Here is a 24,172-nt window from a genome sequence, read left to right on the forward strand (position 1 = left end):
CAAATGTAAAATATATTTACATTGTCCTCAACCTGCATATTAGTTGTATATTCTATAAAATAAGTATTTAAAAAATCATTCATTAAGTGTTGATTACGCAACATTTTTCAGACAACCTTAGTTAATGCAGTTATCAAAGTGTCTTCGATTTTATTAACATCCGTTCCACTCTAACATCCAAGCGACCAATTTATTAGCTATACAAGTGACTTGTGGCAGCTATTTAAGCCAAACATAAAGAACAACTCGGAATAACCTAGCCTGAAGTCAGGTCGCATTCGAAATTGTCAATTTTTTTCCCATTTGCGCCGCAACGTATGCAACATTCGGCCTCAAAGGAGCATGAAAATTATTCAGACGCAACTGCAACCAAACCTCCACACGCACGCACGCAGATATATACAACTAGAGATATGCCCAAGTATATATATATTTATCATACTACATATACTATATGTTCTGAAATCTTTCAGTTTGTTAAAACATATGCAAAACGAGTATTTCAAATTGCCGCATGGCGAATGAGCGAATAAGAACAAAATACGGATGCGAATTACGCATGGTTTTTATATATAGCTCCAACTGAAATGCAAATTTATCTTTGCCCGTGCGTATACACTTGTAAAGAGCATTCACATGATGTCAGGCAACTTGTAACACATTGAGAAATGTGTTTATGTGCTAAAGGTGCAAACTAAGCACTTAGTAAACTTGTCAAAATTGACTAGTTCAACCAAGTTTCTGCACGTGTATATGGCTGCCATAGAAACGGTTGATAGAAAATATAATTTCTTTTTCTACTCCATATGGAGAAGAGCATTTCATCTTTGGCATTTGATCTTACTTATTTTTGTACTCTTCGCTGATGTCGCCGTCACCGTCACAGTCATCATCAGCAGCAGCAGCAGAAACACGAGCTGAAGCGTTTGTTTGAAATTCATATTTCGAATGCCATTTTCTTATGACTTATTATATACAGAGGCCGCTGGTGGGTGGCGCATGGTGCGGCGGCTTTGTCCGCGTCCCTGGCATTTACCTGCTGTTTGCGAATGCAAATGCTGGACAATATTTCATTTGCATAACGCAATTGCAGAGATTTTTGCAACGTGAGCATCGCATGTGCGTTGCAAATGTGGATTATGAGCAAACGGCAGCACTTAAACCTCTGGTAAAGCCGGGGCATCGGGGAATCGGAAAATCAAAGCTGCCAACTGAATCAAAGTGTACGCACAAACATGACACATTAGTTGACACATTATGTGACGCATATTAGTTGAGAGCCAATGCTCAGGGGGGCCATCGACAGGTATCAACTATTCAAAGCGATCAACAACTGATGTGTCTCTGGGTGATTGCTGCTGTTAACTTAGTTTCGGATTAGTTTAACTACGCACTGGAGTGCTCAAATGCGCCTCTCAATATACCTACTGGCCCGGAGGCACACTTCTCATTTTCGGTGACGACACACACCCGCTTTTATTGCAAATTGAATTTGCTGTGTCACGTCGTCAGCTACTTTGTCAATAATTTTTTGAGTTTCTAACTGCCACAGAAAGAACATTTTTGCTAGGTACACTATGTGTAAGTACAGGGTGTTTTAAAATTAAGGACTGGTTTAAGAAACTAGAGTTTGAGAAAAACACATTTAATCTTAAAGATAGAAACGCTTTCAGATAAATATATCAGATGTCGTTCTTTTTGCTCGTTTTCTTCGAAAATATAACTTTATAAATGATTTGATTAAGTCCGATTCTTATTTTTACTATCCTTTTAAAATAAAACTAATATATTATCTTAAGTAATCACTTCCAAATGTATTCGGTTCAGATATCGCTTAGATCACTTTTCAACGGAAATAGGAAACTTTTTATTAAAAGCATCTGGCTTTTGCTACCAACATTTATGTGCTATCAGTCCTTCAAATCAATTTCTGTTTAATTGTTCATTCTTTGGAACACCCTGTAAAATGAGTAGGAAGTTTACACAACTGGGAATATGAGTATTTTTGTAGCCATAAAATGCAGCTGCAACTTTTTCGCCTTGGACAAGTTACAACAAAGAACTTGGATCTATTGTTATTCGTGCCGTTGGTCACTTGGTCGTTGCACTTTGGGGGCGACAGTTTGGAGCTCGCATGTGTATGTGTGTGTGTGCGTCAGTGTGACCTAGTGAACCCACAAATATGCGACACATGGCTGGCCAAATCGCCATCAGCTGCGCTGCTCGCATTGTCCTGCCGTGCCATGCCGTAGCCGCCCGTGTTCTGCACCGTGTGTTCCATGGCGGGCATCATTTGTCAATGTCGTCCACGCCCTAAGCACACGCAACCTCATCGCCATCGCTGTTGCCATCATCGAGTCTCATGCTGCTGCTGCCCCTGCTACCTCTGTGGCATGTTTGTTACGCGTAATTCCTCAGCGACAGCAAGTGTGTTGTTTTGTTGTTGTTGTTATTATTGCTGTTTTTGTTGTTCTTGTTCCTATCACTGCTTCCCATGGCAATGCATAAAATGTACACACTTGCAAGCAGGCTGCCACCTGCCTGTGTTTCTGGCACCGGGTGCAGCTGCTCTCTGTGGCCAGTGTCTGGTGGCCAAGGCCACAGCAGGAGCTTGGAAATGAAATGTATACCCACAGCCCTGATTTTGTTATTATGCAGTGCGTGTTACTCTAATTAGAGTCTCTTTGACTACGATCGACTTATGTCCACACAAGTTTTTCATTCAAAGATGCAAATTCTCTCTAATTGATGAATATGAATTTTGAATGACAATTTAATACCCCTATTGGTCTATTACAATTTCTTTTGTTAACATTTTCAGCTTTAGCATTCAACTGTGAGAGATCTGAACAGCATAGTAAAGTTGTTATAAAAATCGCATAGAAAAAAGTATTTAAAAAGCGATTGAAAAAAAATACAAAGTAAAAGGAACTGAGACTCATACCCATTACATTTCTTTATTCGCTTATAAAAGATTTCCAATTATGTCCAGGCTATTGCAACAATTTTTATAACTTGATGAGAGCAAAGCCATCATGTTTAGTCTGTCTGTCACGCTGTCATTCTGTCACTTTTGTATGCAAAGTAACCACAGCCGCAAATGTCTAGCAAAACTCCGCCCACAAAATGCCGCACGGAGCAACACACTAAAGCTCATTAAAAAACTTGTCAAAAAGCAACAACAACAAAATGTACAAAAACCAGCAACGATAAAATAAAATGCGATGAGTGAAAACGCCATTCTAATTGCACGGAAAAACCACAGTCCCCAAAAACCCGACGTGCGACGCAGAGCAGGCAAATGAACTTAAAGCCAGTCACAGGGACACCATAAACCGCTCAATTATAATGCCTTGGAGCGGACCAGGCCCACAAAAAGTCGTTATCTGAAATATTTGACATGTGTCTGTCGCTTGGAGTGGGTCACTGAGCATTAGGCGGGCCGTGACAGCTACCACAAAACTGAACACGTTGCAGTAGCTGGGAGCTAGGTGACCGGGCCACGCTTGGACAAGCATTCGCATTAGGAGCAATTAACAATCTGCTGCGAGGACATAAAATATACAAAATTCACAAAGTTCAAGGTTCAATGGAATGCACGACGTATGCGTGATTTTTAATGGAACTACCCAAAAGTATGCAAGGAAAATTTTTAGAAGCATATTGACCAATGCTCGCACGAACTAAAGCCGAGTGGCTACCGCTCTTGGGTAGAGAATGGAAATAAAGATAAGATATGAATTGAAAAGCCCTTGACTGTGAGATTTGCCCGTATGCCAAGAGCTCAACCATTTCTAAATTAGTATTGAGGCTACAGTGGTTGCAGTGTGTATTCAGAAAATCCACCAAGTCGTTTTGAATAGTGCCTCCTGAGCAACTTCGCCAGCTCTTGGGCATTCATGTTTATTTTAGAAAATCTTGCATAGAATAATTGATATAAAGAAAGAGAGAGAAAGATCGTCTAGTTCACCCATCTGCAGTAATAACTGAATAGTTCAAATGCCAACTTGACACAAAAATATGAAAAAACTTTGTTGCCATTCATATGTGCCCCTTAGCCAACTTTCAGCTATAATCCCCACACGCAGACACAAAGCAAATGAGTTTTTAAAAGCGCGCACGTGGGCTGGGTGGGTTGAGTTTGGTTGCGGTGGCAACTCTAGTGCAATTGTTGGGTTCAGTGCATCCGCTTGGCATGGCATTTTTTCATTTGCTACTGAAGTTGGCTGGCAATTTATGTCATGCAGGAGTTGTCAGCAGTTAGAGTCGGGTGTGCAAAAGCAGGAGGCAACTTTGGAAAACTTGATAGGTTCAAGTAGTTTTCAGATGTTCATTTGCTGTGGTACCTTGTGGATGATGACCGTGGCTGTTGTTGTTAAAGCTGTTAAGCTCAAGAAGAATACAAAGCAAAGATATGTCTGAGGTTTGTTCAGTTAGTTTTTAAGCATATCTGCAAGAAAAAGTTGTTGGCATTTAGTGGCTGAGCTTAGCTAACTACAAAAACTACAAAAGTGTCGCAATCTCAAAGTTAAGTACTCAAGCGCTCTGAGTGGCATTTCAGTAAATCTTCATTACAATTCCTGTGACTCCTACAAAACTAGGCGAACATTAGATTATAAGCCGCTTAGTCTGCTCAACTTTCGCATTTTTACCAAATACGTATCTTGACGTTTAGCTAATAGTGCCCAATAGAGGTGTGGAGCTCATTCCGTATGATATTCTACCACACAGACTAGCCTGAGTCTACTCAAACTTGTCCCTTTAAGACGCCCACAAAAGGCCGTACAATGCCACTGTCATTCACGCTCTGTTTGCCGTCAAGAAGCAACAGCAGCGGCAAATGCGAAATAAAATAAATATTGACAAGTGAGTTTTCGTGATTTATGTGGCATGACTCATCGGGCGAAAGTGGAACTGGATGAATTTATATGGCGCGAACGTTGAGCTGACGCGAGTGCCACGACAATTGCCAGACTTTTGGGCAAACAAGAACTGAATATTTGCACAATGTGGATGACAGCCCACATATACATATCCACAGGCACTTAAATAAAACATCAGCAAAGTGCTGGGAGGACAGTCGGGTCAACCATGCCGACCAAACACTAGGCGACTAGAGGCACAGGCAGTGCAATGAACCAACACCAAAGTGAGCAAGAAGCATATGCCCGGTAAATGCAAATCGTTTGACGTAGCCCGGGTGGGCGTGCTTATGGTCAACTGCTTCCCCAACCCGCTGGCACTCTCTCTATATATTCTCGCATTTCGGTCAACATTCATTTGGCAAAAAGAGAAGCATTCACTTGTGCATGTCAATCATTTTTTGACAGCCAACGGCACAGCCAGCACACACATCCATCTGCGCCTCAGAGGCATCTACTCATCTCTCCATCTGCAGCTGCAGCTGCATCTAAACAGGCGACGGGTGACAACCAGACAACGCGTCGCAGATTTGATTGACAAGCTAAGAGACTCTAGAATTTGCTGCGTAGCTTATTTTAATGCACTTAAATCATTTTCACGCATTTTTAATGCAAATATCCATGGCGATCAATTATTTGCATGCCAAATTAATATCTATGCAAATTTACATGTGGCATAATATATAAAATTCATGACTCAATTACAAGCTGTCGCCATAAATTCGTGCAACACACTAAACACCTACTAAATTTACATGTGTATGTGCAACATCTTTTTTTATGTCAGCCCCAAAAAGTTGGGCCAACAATTAATTAATGTATAACGCGTAATTATTTTCGCTCATATATTATGGTCAACATTAATGTTTTTATGTATTTTTTTTTTTTGGCAACATTTATGTGCATTTAAATTTTAATGTAGGCAAAACAAGACTCGTAAACAAAAAGCTGGCAATAAAAATAATATCAATGCCGGCATAATTACTACAGACATTACAGGGCCTCACATTAAGATAGAACTAACTATTAAAAGCGGACTACTTAGCATAATTTAGTTTTGAACTCTATGTTGTTTACAATGCGACCGATTGTTAATTAACTGTTCGGGAAAGGCAATTTTCAATAACCACAAACAATACTGGCTGAAAAGGGGCGACCTTTCGTTAGCATATGAAAGAGATGTTAATATTATTCGTATGAACACGTAATTTCTGACACTAAAAGCTTTCCGCTTAATTATTTGTTCATGCCAAACAGTCGATGTGATTCTGGCAATTCGTAATCTCGTTGGCTTTTAAGGCGAAATTCAATATATTCAAATATATATTTGCATATGACTTTAAATGTAACCCACGCAGGCATAACTCAAACTTAATTTATTATAAAACTTGTCGAAAACTTTTGATAACACCACGACAAGACATTTACCAGCAAGGGAGAGGAGGTAGCATTAGATTGAAATTTCAAAAAAAAATTGCCCATGTGTTTAGGTGTAAAACGTAAAGTGCTGAAAAGGCGTTGGCATCCGCCTTGTCTGCATTCCCAGACGTCCTTTCGAAACCGCACGCAAACTTTTGCAAAATATCAACAACTTTTCGTAGCCAACCAATATTCAATTTTTGCCCAGTTGCTTGGTCCTATTTGAATAATTTGAATATTTCAGCATTTTATGCTTTAAGTACACCCTTTAAAAGTTTTCAATAGGTTCAAAGAGCTTTTTCTTACTTAAGAAATTCATTGTTACATTTATGACAACCGGTTCTGGTTCTTTGGTTCTTAATTGATAATTGTTAAGTCTCCTTGAAAGTGTACAAAATGCCCTAGAAACAGAGCCTGTTTATTGCGCTAATTAGTGTAACCAGGCTGGCAGCTGACAAATGAGCAGAAAGCCAACAAAAATGGTCAATATTGCTTCCACTTTCTCCTCTTTGGCTTCAGTAAATTCAATAAAAGACATTAAGCAAATTTTGAGTGTTGCTCAAATGAAAACATTTTTAATTTAATTTGCGGAACGGACAATTCAGAACTGTTGACCAACCAACCAGTTGTGGCCTTTATTTAATTAAAGTTCTTGAATTTCACTGCAACTAGGCCAAAACGGGTTGAATTTAAGTTGGAGTCCAGGCCCACAGCCCCGAGCCCACAAACACGAGCCTTAAGAGTCCCTTGTAAACACAATAAACAGCTCAACCGGAGGGCCTGTAGCCAGTGCACTCTAAGCACTTTTCAGTGTCAGCGTTAGACGATTTCAGGATGCAAGCTCTACGCCCAGCATTAAAAGAGGCTAGCAGGAATACGAGCAGACAAAGAGTGTCGGAAGTTCAACCAGAAGGATTAAAAGTTTTGCTCAAAAGGCGAACTAAGGCGTAGTTCAAAGGACAGTTGCCATATTTTCGACGCTATCTCTTCTGGGTGTTGTTTGAATCTCTGGACTTCTCCGTGTTCGCTATGCTGTTATGGTTTCCTGCTGCCCTAGTCAAACTTTTAGGCCAATAGCTAACAAAAAATAATCCCATTGCTTCGCATAGAAATAGTTCTGATTGGAAAAAGTTGAGCAAACAAGCTACAAGATAAATGTTATATGTTCTAAATTACTTTAAAACCAATTTCTAAAAATACGCCTGCACTCTTAATCTCTACGTTTATGCTGAAGCAAATTCGTTAAATTTAAACCCATTAAAAGGATGTGAAATTCTATGCAGACTAGCAAACTAGTGCGTAGATATTTCAACATTAAATTAAAAACGGTTTAGAGAGAATTTAAGCTAAATCCCAGAAATAAAAGAAAGTCATTTAGTCGCAATGAAACTTTGTGGTATAATTGAACACACGGTACTATCCTGATTTTCAATTAAAAATTAATATACTGTAGCAGATATTTATAATAGTTCACCTGTTTAATCAGACTAATGAGTCCCACAGCTGGAAGCATTCACATGTAAACCAAATCAGTTTGCATCCAATCAATGTGCAATCAACAAATGTCCTACAAAACTAACAGTGCTCATGCCGGTTAACAGCCCACTGTAAACTTAACAGCAAAACTGCCAGCGAAAGTGAAAGTTAGCCGGCAATACTACTTATATAGTGAGTATAAGAGAGCAGCAGTTCAAATGGATAGCTGCGAAAGAGAGACAGAGAATCACAAACCATGTGCCATTAATTGCTGAAACACTGAGAAAAATCAGCATGAGCTAGAAAGTACCAAAGCAAAAACAAATATGCCGGCAAATAAAGGCCAAATACATATCTCTTTACATTTTTATACTAATGCATAGATATACATACAAAATGACTGTTTCTCAGTCATTAAATACGGCTCTATATTTTGAAGTTTTTAATTTTATAATTTGATTTTAGTTACTGCTGTATTTTGGGAATGGGGATATTTTTGATTTAACAAGTAATTCGTATGTGAAATTCTAAAAACTTTCGAAAACTTTAAAGGATTATTATTATTATATTTAAAGTGTAGGATAGCTACACGATCGATAATAATAAATATAGCTCTAACACTAAATATGGTTAGAACGAAAACTTACAGAAGTATATTATAATAGCTTAAAACAAAATAATATATAACTAGTTTATAAACGCATTCTTTTCATTTGCCTTCATTTCAGATGCACCTCAATTACCAACTAAACTATTTTTCTTAGTGCAAATGCAGCGCAAATCATGCAAGCAGCAGCAGTGAGGAGAAAGAGAAAACGCACGAACAGATGAACAACACACGAGCATACATCTGGCCAATTTGCCGAGCCAACACGAGGCTGCGCGTCGGGGCGGCAGCTCTGCAATCGGGGGCGTCCCATGCACCACAACAACATTCGCCGGCAACTGCGGCGCGCAGTATGCAAAACAAACCCGAAACGTGCAGTTGGCATTGGCATCGCAGCGACCCGAACCGACCGCAGCAAAAAGCGTAAAGCGGCCCAAAGCAACAGTGCGTAGATCTGCCAAATCTGCGACGGCAACGACGCTGGCAGCGCTAATATAAATTAGCAGAACGCAGCGAAAATAAACAAACAATTCTGCAGGCAGTCGGACGCAGGCAGCAGCACAAATAATTCAGACAGTGAAAAATAACAGAGAAATTCGGGAAATTCGAGAAATCACAGAAGCGTTTGCCAAATATTTTGAGAACCTCAAAACTATCAAAAAAAGAAAGAAAGAAAAAAGTGCGTGCTGCTTGGGAATTGGTCAGAACGGAGTCCACAACCCGACACTAAGATGGGCCGTGTGCCAAGGCGGCAACTGGCGTCGCATAATAATGGTAAGCATCAAATACATTTGTATCTTAAGCAAGTTGTACAAGTGGGGGGATGGTTGAAGAACTCGGCCAGTCGCCAAACAATAAAAATGCCATTTTGGAAGGGTCCTGTGCATTGGAATTTATCAGATAGCTACAATTTGTACGCATAGCAATTTATAACTGTTGAATGCGAGGGTAAAGCACTGCAAATCTGATGATGATGTGGAAACTGCTTGTGACTAGAATTTACTACTAGAACGAGTAGAAGTAGTATAAGGAGAAGTAGTAGTAGCTGGGCAAGGCTTTAAAAAACTTGAAAGCAATTTACTGATTAAGATGGGTCTTAGAATAAAGTTCGAAATATAAAAATTATATTTCATTTTATAAAACTGGGTAAATCTCTTCACAATTTTCGCCTCAAAGCAAGCAAATATTTGCTTCATCCTGGCATAGTTATGGTAGCTACTCGACATGCTTATCAGCTTATTGAGTGCAGCAAGCCGCACTTGTAAAAAACTAGCCCCATTTACCAAACCGAAGCCCCATTCAGCTAGAAGGTCGTTGCACTCTCCTTGACAGACAAACAGACAGACTGAGTGACGCGTTCCCGACTGATGGTTGCTGGTTGTTGGTTGAGTCAAATGTGGAGCAGCAGCATCAGCAGCAGCAGCAAAAAGGACGACATGGGCCAACGAAGCATTCAGCAGCTGCTACGCATGTAATTTGTCAGACAGATTTCTTTTAACGTCTGCCAAGGCTCCACGCCCACTCCCATGCCGACAATCGACACCATCACACACGAGGACATTGCAACCAAAATGTTTCCTTCCATCACGGCTGACTGGCTGGCATTTGGGTATGCTTTTTGAGCCGGGACATCCAGGACTTAGGACACGACAGAACGAACAACAGACATTAACATTTCAGTGCAAATGATGTGATAAAATGTAAGAAACCAATAGTTAAGTGTGGACGACCAACAGAATCCTTATATCCTATTGCTATGCAACACAAGGATATGGAAAAATTGTATATACAAACATTTTTAGTGAAATTTGTTTCTTTACAATCTAGGAGAAGAAATTGCACTACCCAATATGTTGATGGACAGACGGCCAGCAATCACTCAGTTATTGTTCCTGATCAAGAAAAATCTCCATAAGCACAACCTTGTGCCTTCACTTAAGCAACCCATCGAATTGGTGCAGGGTAACAAGCAAATAAGGGCCACAATCGACAGCAGCTCGGGGGAAAAAAACCAAAGACCACACTTCAGCGAACCTGAAAGCCAAATTCCAGGGTTCAAATCTGCTTGACAAAGTGCATAGTAAATGCGTATAATTTGATAAAACCGGCGCCTGCCGTAAACCCTCCTTCCCTCCATCCACATATCCGCAGCAGGCAAATAGTCAACGCAAATAAATAAACAAAGTGACAAAATTTCCGTACATGTCAAAGGCATGCTTGCTCTTTAACGATAATGCTGAACATGGAAAACATTGAGCAACCGTGCTAGAAAAATGTTTTCCTAGTCGAGATGCTGTTAAATTTCTAATAGAGTTGACCAAGTCTCACTAGATTATAGCCTGGTTCCGCAAATACTGAATCAAGATTTTTCTACACTTTTTTTTTACTTTATGAAAATTATTTTTTAGGTACATAATTTAATCCGAATATTAAAATATTTATAAATTTTTTCTAGATAGAAAAACAATTTCGAAATTATAATTCAGGTTACATTAACAATGCAAAACAGTTCCATTCACTTTATAATTCAACCCGAGTTTCTTGTGTTTCATAGAATTCTAATTAGTTGACTCTTCATTAGGCTATTCCTCAGAATAATTATAATTGTAACCAGTATATCACGTACTTATCCATATTATTTGTCATATAAGCACTTTGGGTACTCATCACTTATTTAACGGTTGCACTCGCCGTCAGTTAATGAGATATTCAAAGCTGCTGCTGAAACTTTTGAAATTTTACCCCACTGCGGAAACTTTTGCAATTAATTACGAGAAGACCTTTAAACCGATCTATGAACGGGATTCGAAGGGTAGGTTGCACGTGGCAGGTGGCAGCGGCAATGATATACTTGAACTATTATGTATTAAAGCTTTGGCGTCGGATATAGGGCAATTAGATAAGATAAGCACATTCAAGCTACCGCAATTAGTTGCTACTCGTAAATGAAAAGTGAAATGCAGCCAACACAAGCGCAAATAAGGGCAGCAGGAATCTAGAGGCATGGACCGAAGAGCTAAATCATATCCAGCTGTGCATACAGCCCTTAACTTTCAAGGCAAACATTTCAACATGGCCTACTTGTCCGAATTAATGAGACACGAACCACCCAGACTCAAATAATATATTGACGATAAACTAGTAATGAGAAGTAATGAGAATCCAATAGCCATTCGGCCCAACTGATAATATGACCCACTATAAATTATTTATTCGCAGTTGAAAGGGTTCCTTGAAGGCTAGAAGCCGCCATGTGCTAAAGTGGCAACAGAGTGTTTGGAAAACTATACGTAGATGGAGCAAGATGCAAAAACAAAGTAGAATTTTTGCTTTCATTGCCATCATTGTTTTATATTTTTTAGCATAACCAAACAACGATGGCAAGAAAAGCAAAGAAGCCAAAAATATGTATTAAAAGTGTTGGTAAAAAGCAAACAAAAACCTTTGCTAGACAGAAAAGCGAAGAGCAGAAAATTTCCTAATATTTTTTACATCAAAAGTATTGCACTTGAAATATGATGTGAGAGGTTCTTATGCATACGACAGCGGGAAAAACGTTATGTAGATACTTAAAGGAAAGTGCTGAATGATTTTTGAAATTAAATTCCTCGGTAAATTAATTCTTTAAATAGTCCTTCTGTCAAAGAGCCAAAGCTATCGTAATTTTCTGCAAAAACGTAAAATACATCTACCTTTATTTTTTTATTTCGTAGTTATTGTAACTCTGGCAAGTTTGAAATAACATATTTACAGAGAAAAATCCAAGTCAAGCACACTGAACTGCTTCCTGTTGTGATTCTTAGAGTGGAATGAAGCATTTCACTGCCAAAGTTCTCTAAAAATGAAATGGAAATAGTTTTACAATATTAAGATCTCTTGTGGTTAATAAGCATGTGGGGAACGTCAACATTTTTATAACAAATTTCTAAGAATTCTTCAAGTCATGCCAGTGCACAGTGAACATTATGTCCCCTGTTGTCGCACCTGCGTGCACATGCAGAGCCAACCCAACTAAGTTTCTTTTTTTTTTGCCTTCAAACTTGCCACAACTTTTTCATCAAGTTGTCGTCAACCATTTGCACCACCCAACGCTGCAGTTTGCAACTGTATCCAGTTACGATAGAGCTCCCAGCCCGTTGCCATGATTAATGTTCAAATTAAACAACGCCAGGCTGACGTTAATGACGACAAAAGCGAAGCAGCGACAACAATAGAGAGCTAACAAAAAAATATGGAAAAAAAAACGTGGCTGAAAAGCCAGGCAAAGTGCTCGTCACATAACAAAACTGAAAAAATATTACCATAAACAACAAAGGGTTACATGATGATAATGAATGCCCAACAGTCGGGTGACTCAGTGCCGGATTTGGGATTCAAGTAAACCCAATATATTTGTATGAAAACTATCTAAACGTAGCTATTATTATCACAGCTCTTGCTAGGTAAATTACTATAATTTTTATTTGATACAGTAATTCAATATATAGCGTCAAATTGAACTAATCAATCACATAAAAGCCTGATCAATTAAATACTCCATTAGTTGTGTCAGATATCATAGAGTTTGATTAGTTTTCATCTGAAATGCTCTAGGCCCACCTTCCCACCGTCCATATGAGTCATGCGATCAATTTCGTTCCGCTTCCGTTTCGATTTCACAATTCAATTAGCGACCCAATGACGAAATGAATGATTGTCCATGAAATGGAGGTGACAGACAGAGTCCCCAGTCAACTTAGTCATTATTGATTAGATTTTCTGGAATGAAACCAAAAAAAGAGGAAAAGACTCCAACATCGGTGTGCAGCGCTGATATGATACGATGCCAGTGCTGCATAGCACTGTTTGTGCCGTCATGAAAAAATATCAATTAATTAATGGCATGATTTAGTGTTAATTGAGCGTCAATGCATTACATTATGGATGTATGTGTTCAGGCGTCAGTCGTAGCCCTCCCTGGGAGCTGCCATCTTGGCCCGCTCTCACTACACGCTTGGCTGCTGCTGTAAAGTAATCAATTTAAATTGGATGTACATCATATTTTCATTGCTTCTGCTTAAATGAACTCATAAAATAATTGAACAACAAATGGCTGCAGGAAATTGTTGAGGGGGTATTGCGTGTATTGTCTAGGTTGGTCATGGCTACAAATATTAAAAATACTTCAATGAGCATTGTGAGAAAAGGCAAACAACACAAACAACAAAGCTGAGTGCACAAATTGGATAAACAAAAAAGGGGAAAAAATTAATAGAAATCGACTGCGAAATATCCTCACAAAAATAAAATATAAGTTTGTATTGGACTTAATTCAGTTGATAAAACTTATATTTGATTAGATGCCAACTAAAATATATATGCAAGAAACATAAAAGTACACAAAATGACCTAAATATTGCTTTAAAGTGATACTTAATTGCAGTGAATATATTGGAAATTATTATGGGTAATAAAAACATATCTTAGAAGGAAAAATTTCCCTTATCCTGAAGCAGAGTTTATAACCAAACAAAACCAAAGACAGTTGATAAAATTGGAGAAAAGAAGAGTGTAGCTTATAGCTATTTATAAGAACAATGCACAGTAGCTTTGGTTTATTTTCTTTATCAGCCACTTGTAACTGTGACATTCACATTGTGCGCGAAATTAAATATTCCCAATTTCGGCCAATCGATTGCTGGGTATACAAACTTGGCCGACTGTCATAATTAAATGAATAAATAACGCCGATGGCTGACTAAGTGCATGAAAGCATTGTTGACCTAGTGCCATTGAGCTACACCAATATCCACGACAACAACAACAACATCAACATCAACTACAACAACAACAACAATGCATATGTTGCTATTATAATTAATTGGCCATTCATGTTGCTAATTGCATTTCTTGTTAAGCGTCAACGACTTTCGAACAGGACAATTTGCTTTGACTATCGCTTGATTTGATTTCGATTTATTTATATTTTTTTTTTTGTTTGATGTTGAGTCAGTTGTAAATATCAACACTGCATAAATACAAATTGATGAACCGACTGACTGACAGGCCGACTGAGAGATAGACAGTCAGGTGGGCATTGGACAACATAAAAGGCGCCACGTGCCGAGCATTTTTCCTGTTTATTCCAGTCCGATAATTACACTTGAAATAATATTTGCAAATAGGTAAATAGCATTTCCAAGCAAGTTCGATTGAAATGGAAATCAAAGCAAGCAATTTGATAAGAAAGCAAAAAGCAAAAGAATACTCAGATCACGTGGCGTATGATTGATTTTGCAGTTATTTGGACTGAAAGACAAACAAAAAATGCATAACTCAAATAAAGAATTTATTTACAGAAATTATAGCTTAAAGTTAATGAGCTAATACGTTAACATTTAACTAACTACAAATGAAAAGTTACGAAATGTAAATACATTCAAATAGTTGGGAGAAAAGTTTGAGCACTTTGTATTGCAAAGTTACATTAATTTGAAACAATCATAAAACACGAAATACTTTGCACGCGTAACAAAATATTGTACGCTCCGAAAAATACAAGAACAATAAAATCAAAGCCACCAAACCTTAAACAAAGCCAAGCAAAGAGCTGACAACTAGAACACAATGTAAAAATTCAACAGCATCCAATTAAAACGTGGCTAGATTTTCGCTTTTGTCCAGGCCATAGAAACCAAAATAGGCGAGTGACAAAAGCATTTACATTGTGGCAACAATTGCAAACTATGTATGTGTGCTCAACCGCGTGCCACGCCCACCAGTCGTCAATTTAAGGCCAGTGTAACATATGGAATAAATGCGCTTCGCTCAATTATGGAAGTCAGTTCCAAAAATGGTGTTAAAATTTTCGAACGGAACTATCGAACCGTGCACCGGTACAACAATACACATAACCAGCAGATGGGCGGCTATTAGGCCGAGGGCGTGTCAATATATTGCTGCTAATTTATGCAAATTGCGTTATGTGGGGGTCCGACTGGTATTACGCACACGCACACAGCCATCAGTAGAGTGCACTGCGGGGGATGCATTCGTTAAGCGCCTTAAATAATACCACAAAATTCTAACTTTAGCCTTGTTGTCATAGTTGTTGCTGGTGCTTATTAGCCTAGAACGGATTAATTTATTAAATGAGAGATGGGATTTGCACTTGGGCAAAATTTGCCTGAATTAAGAATTCTTAGGAAATAATATACGACTTAGCAAGAAAATGGACAATAAAATTATTTATAGTTTATTTAACGAGTTTTCTTTTAATACACTCTTAACTCGTAAACATAAACCAATTCGAAATAAATTTAAATTAGTTTTAGTTTACAAGTGAACTAGTATTCCATAACTTCTGGTCACTGACAAATTTAGCAGGTCCATTAAAACCTTGAATATGAAAAAATGTTTCCTGGTCGGAAGACCTAGTTCCGTTAATGTTTCGCTGATAAATCACTTGATACGCTCAGCAGCGCCTCTCACAGGCACCTTAGATTAATACGCCATGGAGTAGAAGGCGATAGAACAATGAACAATGCTGGGATATATCGGGCTTAAGCCTGCAGTTGAAACCACTAGTCCACAAAGGCAGCAACAATGCCAACCGCATCAAAGGGTGGCCATAGCTAAATTTGGGTTTCATTTCGTTATCCGACAAAAGGTGCAAATGTGTGTGCAAATGTGTCTGTTAAAAGCCAAAAGCCACTGCCTATGATATATGACGGTGCGTGTGAGGATGGGAGTTGAGGTGTAGCTGGGTGAGCATCATAAATAAAATGAGCAGTCCGACAGAGTAATGGTAAAAACCGCAGGACTCTCCAACTTGGACTTGGCTGCAGTCGGTTAACAATGTGTGAAAGTCCTCACATACATAATTGCTCGGGCAGTATGGTTACTAACTAACAATGTCCTCTGCCTTTGGTCAGTGGGGAAAAAAGTCTCTCTCGGTTATTAGGATGTCTGTAAAATAACACGAGATAACACTAACCATCTGACTAAACCATACCCCTTGAAAGTTGCAAATATAATGATACATATAGATATAGATATACATAGACATAAATGTGTAATAGGGAAATATTTCAGCCTTACCCACGGTTAAAAATATTTGAAAAACCAGCCAAAACGGTTCTCTTTAATTTAGGCAACTACTTACTACAGGTTGGCTATGATGTAACATTTTATGGACATGTACTATACTCAATTCTTATATGAATGCATTTACGTTTGTATGTATATAAACATATGAATGCACCTTAGTATACCTATAAACTTTTTAATATATGTATGTGCATATGAACTTGTATGCATGTATGTGTGTTATCCAATATAAATGATTCCCGCTGCGTTTCAAATTAAAAAAAAAAAATAAAGAAATTTTAAACGTTGCCCCCTATGTGATTCTCTTGAATTTAAGTAACAGCTTCGTACCTGCCTGCATTGACATGGGTTTTGTTGTGTGTCTAATGGCCTTTTTTGTATGGAATTGTGTATGTATGCCTGCCAAAATAAACTTCCCACTGGCCGGAAAATATTTTAAAGTCTGTTTTAATTTAAAACAGTCGGCCTATGTTATAAGTACTTATCAGATTTTGATATAATCATAAAAGCACTGTTTGTAAAAATCGTTTCCATATATGGATTACGCAATTCATCAACTAACCAAAACACCCTCTGCAAGGATGTAACCATTACAACTGCAGGTGCAAACACTTTAAGCTTGTAAAATGTAACAATATAATCATATTTCGGTAAAACGAAGTTGCGAATTGTGTTTTGTTTTTATCAAGAGCCCAGCAGTGTAGCACATCCTAACCAAAGGTGTCCCAAAGATTAAGTGCGGTTAACATTTGGCAAACAGTTAGAAATGGCAAGCAAGACAGTAGGTGAGAAAGGGGTCTGAAAGGTCGCATTGGCTTTTGTTTATGTTGCACTTTACATTCGGCAGGCCGCACACTCCATAAACATAGCCCACACCAAGTGCACTTGTCATGCAGCCCAACATGTTGACTGGGTGTTGTATGTTTTAGGATATGGATGGAGTTGGAGGTCCGCATGCAAATTTGTTAGCCATATTTGCAAACTCTTACTCCTGAGGGTGTGCGTGTGTGCTTGCGTGTATTTGTTGTTTTTGTTTATGTATTGTTGTACTTGTTGTTTATCCAAAAATTATACGCCTCACTTGCCGCCTCGTCGTGTATTCCGGCCACTAGAAAGCAGCTAAACATTTGCCAAGCTGTTCACTACCCGGCAATTGCAGCCTCCCTCCTTTCCTCAACTATTCTGCCCAGGCTCCACAATGTCTTTTGTGCGTAATAGAATTTGCCACGCTGTTAAACTTGCTCTGCGGACTGTACTCTAAATTTGCGGCATTATCCGCACGCGTGCAACAACTTGCAACTTTTTAGTATGTGCCAATGAAGTCCACCTCCCCCCTACCTAAGCTAAGCTGTCTACGGTGTGGAGTGGGTAGTTGGTAATGACGAAGTTTTATACAAACTTTTAATTAATTAAGTGCACACTTTTCAGTTTTAAGTTTCTTGGCTGTGGTCCATAAATCAAATCAATCGATTGCGCACTTAGAAGTTAAAACTACTTTTCAATCAAATCATTGTGAAGTGTTCAAATCAGGGAATTTAACAACCATTAAGAACAACAGAAAAGAACAAAAGAATGCTGAATAAAACTAAATTGATTACGTGGTAAGTTGGATATAATATTATAGAAGTTGTTACGTTTTTTCAATAAGGCTTAAAGAGTGCGAAAATAATTTGAAAAAAATTATAGACGTCGCCTCTATAAAGCATTAGAAAGAATGTTAAAAAAAAAATCAATTCTTGATTGTATTGAGAAAATACAGATAATTTTCACAGTTGTGAAAAGGGACTTAGACAAACTCGAAACTTATCCTGATATACCTCATGCGACACCAATAACATTTAGTGCTCCTTGCTGTGGCTCATGCGATAGTTTTTCCGCTTTAACAGCTCTGCGCTGCTTTGCTGCATGTTTTCAAGTTAAACTGCTGCTTTATAGCCCTTCGCCACATCATCATGCGCAGCAGCAACATTACCAGCCAGTGTCCAGACACAAGCTGCACCGCATACGACTTTGCCACAGACTGGGAGTTGGTAATGGAGCAAGGGTGACTCTCATAAACTGCATAAATTTTTAATAAGCGCAACACACAAAATGCGACCAAGGGACGAAGTTTACAACAACAACGATGCTGAAAGCTGCAAAGGGAGCTGCAGTTGCACATTCCCATGGTCTGGCATTGCCTGAGTCAGCATCCAAAAATGGCCACTTGAAGCTGCCTCTCGTCAGCTGGAATCTAAAAGTGCAGCAATGATTGCAGCACATGTTCTATTTGCCTGTCAAATGGCAGCCAATGTGCTAAGTGTAGTGGACAGTCCTGCAAATAAGCTTAGCCCGTACCCGCACCCGCACACGCACAAGCACAAGCACACACAGCCGCACCCTCTTCGTCTGTTCAGCTAAGGGCTGTTACAATTTGTGCCCGAATTGCGGTTGCAGATAACAGCAACAATTACTGCAACAGCAGCAGCTAACGTTGCCTGCACCTTGCCATTTGATAGCACAATAAAGGCAAAACACCATTCAACAGATACCAATGCGATAGCAGATATAACACAAAACAACGCGGAGACAGGTGTTAAACTAAAGCTGTTAAAACCCTTCAACAAACTGTCAAACCAGTTACAACACACCACACAGCAGCAATGTGATGTGGACAGGAAGGGTAAAAAAGCTGCCCAATTTCCTACAGTTGTGAGCATAAAAATCATGACAACAAAACTGAATACCTAGTTAGTCTATAAACTTGCTACAATAACTAAATTCAATTTTTAATTTTCTATACATTTTTTACCGTCCATAAATTATGCTGAAAAAGATTCGGAGTTTTATTCACAAAAATTGCTTTCATCGTAAATGCGATTTTAAGTTCTTAATTCCCAGCATTTTATGTATATACAAATATTTACCAAAACATGGTTTTTCCACTCTACTCCTGTTTGCAATGAAACTAAATTAATGTGCATAATTCTGTTGAAAGTGATTTTGCATTTCAGTTTAAAATAGTTGAAATATTCTCTTTAAAAACACAATTAAGATTATCCCGCATTTAATCCGAAACTAACTTGTTATCATAACTGAATTTGTTTGTAATGCAAATATAAAATATTTTCTCATAAAGATTTAATTAAATAAATGAAAAAAGCAGGTACGTCAAGAATTTGTACATGTTAATTTAATGCACCCCGTGTGAGCGTGCCGTTAATTGATTGCATAACAAAATTCCGCAGCCACACGCACCCGGAACCGCCAGCTATCGTCAATTGCAGGCGATTTATAGCCCAGAGTGCGAGGAGGTGTCGGCAGCAGCGAAATTTAAAACCGAATATTGAGGCAATTTGTTGGTTGTCTCTTCAATCAGGCTACAAGCAGAACTACATGCATGGCAATTAATTCAGTTTCGATTTAAGTGTTAAATTTAACAAGCAAGACTAGAAAATACCCTTCACCAAGCAAATTAAGTGCATCTGTACAAGTTTTCGAGATGTTAAGAAATTCCTTTATATAAATATTTAAAGAGAAAACAGAATACACATATGATATTTACACACATATATATATTACACATACTGGACACTTAAACACAAATTTCTGTATAAATCTATTGTGTTCCTGGTTCTCGATAATATTATTGTTTAATTTCTCACTTTCAACGTGCCAAATGGCAGTGTTGAATTTTCTATTGCATAACTTAAGGCGACAACTGGCAATCTAAATGTTTGAACTTTCTGTAGTGTCTTGTGGCGTGGAATGTTTTCCCAACACTTGAAATTGCCTCGCAATTTGCGCTTTATGCATTAACCTGCCAATCCCAAATGCTATTTTAATATGGCTTAGCCGAACAACAGAAATTAGTTCACATGATATCGACAGCATTGGCCCGAGCTAACAACAATATTATTATTATGCAAATTAATTTGCAAGTCAAAACATGCTCCTTAGCCAATATGTTTGGTTTGTCGCTAATGTACAAAGCAAATTGAGGTAAGTATCGATACTAAAGGCCACTTCAGATGCAACAAAACTAAGCAGCTTATATAGATATCCATGTATGTGAATATATGAGAATATATTTTATATAGTTTATATTGTTAAGAATGCCACGAGCCATGCTGTTTGTCTTAACGCCTGCGATGCATATGAAATTACTTAAAGAAAATGTTTTCAACTAATATTTGCATAGATAGATGCTTTATTCTCTTATGCAAAACAAGCTTTGCTTGTATAAAAACAATGTGCGCAGCAGTTACAATATTTTTCATTTACCTACATGTCCAGTGTTAAATAATGCATTATTCGATGGTAATTTAAATGTTAATTTCATTAAAGAAATCAAATTTCTTAAAAGCCATCAAATCATTTTTCTTCAATTGATCAAAACAAATTGCGTGTTTGTGCTAAGTTAATTGTGCGCAATTTTTGTGCATTTTGCTGGCGGCAAATGATTTATTTATTTTCCCCTGAATTTCAGCAAAAGTTGACGGCGAGAAATCAAAGCAACGGCAAAGTTGCGCTTGAAAGTTTTCAAACTCTGAGCGATTGAATTGTGGAATCTGTTGAAGCAGTTCTAGAAGGAATGCTCAATACCACATTAGTACGACGCCGAAGTTTGTTATGAAATCAATAATTTGTTAACGAGCTCTGTACCAAGCTATTTTTTGATTAGTTTTTACCTTGGTCTACAAATTTGAAAGATTTCTAGAGATTTTTACTTGAAAATTAATTTCCTAAGACAAACGAATTAAAAAAATAGAAGAAATAAAAACAAACTTAAATTTAAAGTAAAAGCTGCATTTACTATTTATTCCCTCCCCGTAAAGTAGAAATACTTTAAAATACACTCTATTTAAATATGCCCATAATTTTTAATTTACAATAATATTTAATTATTTTGCTCTTATTTTCTTTTCCTAACCCAAATTCTTTTCATTTTTAAAAATCAAAACATAAATTTTGCTTTTAGAGCATAATTAACAAATTAATAGAATTTATGAAGAATGTAATTGAAATCAATTAAATAAGAATCCGGCAAAAAAATAGGCTAATAGTTATCAATGCTATGAATCATAATAATATTTGCAAATAAAATAAATACATCTTTTATGCCACCTGCTCAGCCCCAGATACCGATGAGCCCTCAGCTTAATGCAATTAACTAGAATTCCAAAGAAAACTTTCGTAAGAATACAAGTCGTATACATAATGGTTTATGTTTAGACCACAAACAATGGTATTAATAAATATGCAATATATAGTATTTAAAATAACAGGCACAACGTGAAGCTTGCACAAATGTTGATTCAATGGAAAATGTCTAACGAGCAATTTACATTTATTTTCCAGGCTAAATAACAAACCGAAAGCTGACCATGTTTGCAAAGATTGCAAATGACACAACAACAATAAGGATAGAAACCGCAACAAACTATATATATACATATGTATTTATGTAGAGAATATTAACTTTTCAGGACAAACATGTGGCTATTGATTGTGGGCCTTCATTTGGTCGGTGGCAGCCCAACAGAGTCACAGCCAGAGTGGCTGTTAACGGGAAACACAAGCACAGCTCCATTCAACTATCCCAATGATACCATCTATAGCACACACTCCAGCGAGTACTTGCCAACTACGGGCAGCTCCATTCATAGCACGGATCTGCCCACCTATCAGCACTGCATTGCAACACGCAATTCGTTTGCGGATTTGTTCACGGTTGTGCTGTATGGTCTGGTTTGTATTGTGGGCCTGTTCGGAAACACGCTGGTGATATATGTTGTATTGCGCTTCTCCAAAATGCAGACGGTGACCAATATCTATATACTCAATCTTGCCATAGCCGATGAATGCTTTTTAATTGGCATTCCGTTTTTGCTCTACACGATGCGCATTTGCAGCTGGCGTTTTGGGGAGCTTATGTGCAAGGCGTACATGGTGAGCACCTCGATAACATCGTTTACATCCTCCATCTTTCTGCTGATCATGTCCGCGGATCGCTATATGGCTGTATGCCATCCGATATCATCGCCGCGCTATCGCACCCTACACAATGCCAAGGTTGTGTCGGCGCTGGCATGGAGTACTTCGGCGGTACTGATGCTGCCGGTAATGCTTTATGCCAGCACTGTGGAGCAGGAGGACGGCATTAACTACTCGTGCAACATAATGTGGCCAGACGCATACAAGAAGCACTCGGGCACCACCTTCATACTGTATACCTTCTTTCTGGGCTTTGCGACACCCCTGTGCTTCATACTCAGCTTCTATTACTTGGTCATCCGAAAGCTGCGTTCGGTGGGACCCAAGCACACGACCAAGTCAAAGGAGAAGCGTCGCGCCCATCGTAAGGTAACGCGTCTGGTGCTGACCGTCATCACAGTCTACATCTCCTGCTGGCTGCCGCATTGGATGTCCCAATTGGCGCTGATTAACTCAAATCCGGCGCAGCGTGATTTGTCGCGTCTGGAGATACTCATATTTTTGTTGCTGGGCGCTCTGGTCTATTCAAACTCGGCGGTTAATCCCATACTCTATGCTTTTCTCAGCGAGAACTTTCGCAAGAGCTTCTTCAAGGCCTTCACCTGCATGACCAAGCAGGACATCAATGCCCAGCTGCAGCTCGAACCCAGCGTGTTCACCAAGCAGGGTAGTCGCCGTCGTGGCGGCTCCAGGCGTCTGTTGACAACTAATCCGCAACAGCAGCTGGAGCAACAGCCGCCACTTCTGGCGCTTCACGTGGGCAACAACAACTCATCGACAACCACGTCATCGACGACAACAGCTGAAAAAACTTGTTCCACAAATGCTCCAAAGTCGTGTAGCTCCAATGGTAAATTGACAGTGCCTAGCTCCTCAACGGCGCCTGAAGCAGAGAATCTAATAATCTGCCTGAGCGAACAGCACGAAGCGTTTTGCACAACGACGCGGCGTGGATCGAGCCTGATGCAACAAACGGATCTTTAAAACTTGTCAATAAGTTTTAATGTGTACTTAATTAAAAGAAAACCTCTGATTAAACGTATGAAGGTATGTGTGTACTATATTAAACTAATGAGCTTAGGCATTTAAATATTTACTAACTTTTTCTACTAAATGTGTGTGGTACAAACTTTCACTTTCTCACAAACAGTATTATAAGAGAACCTCACAAATAGTCAACCATAAACCCAAGCTGCTGCCCTTAGCTTTTCTTAGTTTTTTAATCAAATATTAAATACTTCAAAGCATATTTAATGCGACGAATTTTCAGAAATAATATAAGATTAGAAGTAAGTCTTCAATTTAAATTCAAGGGGTTTTCCTTGAATGGTGCATTAGGCCAAGAACATATAAATGTAATAGAATAAAGTTAAAATAAATTATTTAAATGTGCTTTTAAGTGTATAAACAAATATAAATTTAAAAAAATATATATTAATTTAACATGTGGTGCCCCGGGCTGTCCTACCACAGCAACTCGAGAGGTAAAGGATTCCACGTAGCCTGCCGGACAAATAAAATGCATTAACAACGTAATCCAATCAGCGCAGTAATGAAATGTTGAGTGCCTGCCACTTTACCAGAAAAGATTGGGAGCTGAACGTCGAGGGGAGGACAGTAACAGGCGTGAGATACACTCGGGCCGGTTCAGCAACAGAAACGCAACCAAAATACAGTACAAAGC

General features: G+C 38.5%; 1 protein-coding gene across 4 annotated transcripts in view; it reads left to right on the forward strand.

Moving 5' to 3' along the window:
• LOC115770654 (somatostatin receptor type 2) overlaps positions 1 to 23,863 on the forward strand; it is a 94,529-nt gene extending 70,666 nt beyond the window's left edge. For 3 of the 4 annotated variants that reach the window (XM_030716030.1, XM_030716022.1, XM_030716037.1), the window contains 2 exons: positions 8,546 to 9,198; positions 21,853 to 23,863. In XM_030716030.1, the coding sequence (XP_030571890.1) occupies positions 21,988 to 23,472 (1,485 nt within the window). In that variant the 5' untranslated portion in view covers positions 8,546 to 9,198; positions 21,853 to 21,987 and the 3' untranslated portion in view covers positions 23,473 to 23,863. Of the gene's footprint in view, positions 1 to 4,347; positions 4,424 to 8,545; positions 9,199 to 21,852 lie in introns of those variants that run through there. The other variant, XM_030716047.1, reaches the window with a different exon arrangement.
• Positions 23,864 to 24,172: the final 309 nt, after the last annotated feature.

Source organism: Drosophila novamexicana, unplaced genomic scaffold (genome assembly GCF_003285875.2).
Source record: "Drosophila novamexicana strain 15010-1031.04,08,12 unplaced genomic scaffold, DnovRS2.1 tig00000009-arrow-pilon, whole genome shotgun sequence".
NCBI lineage: Eukaryota > Metazoa > Arthropoda > Insecta > Diptera > Drosophilidae > Drosophila > Drosophila novamexicana.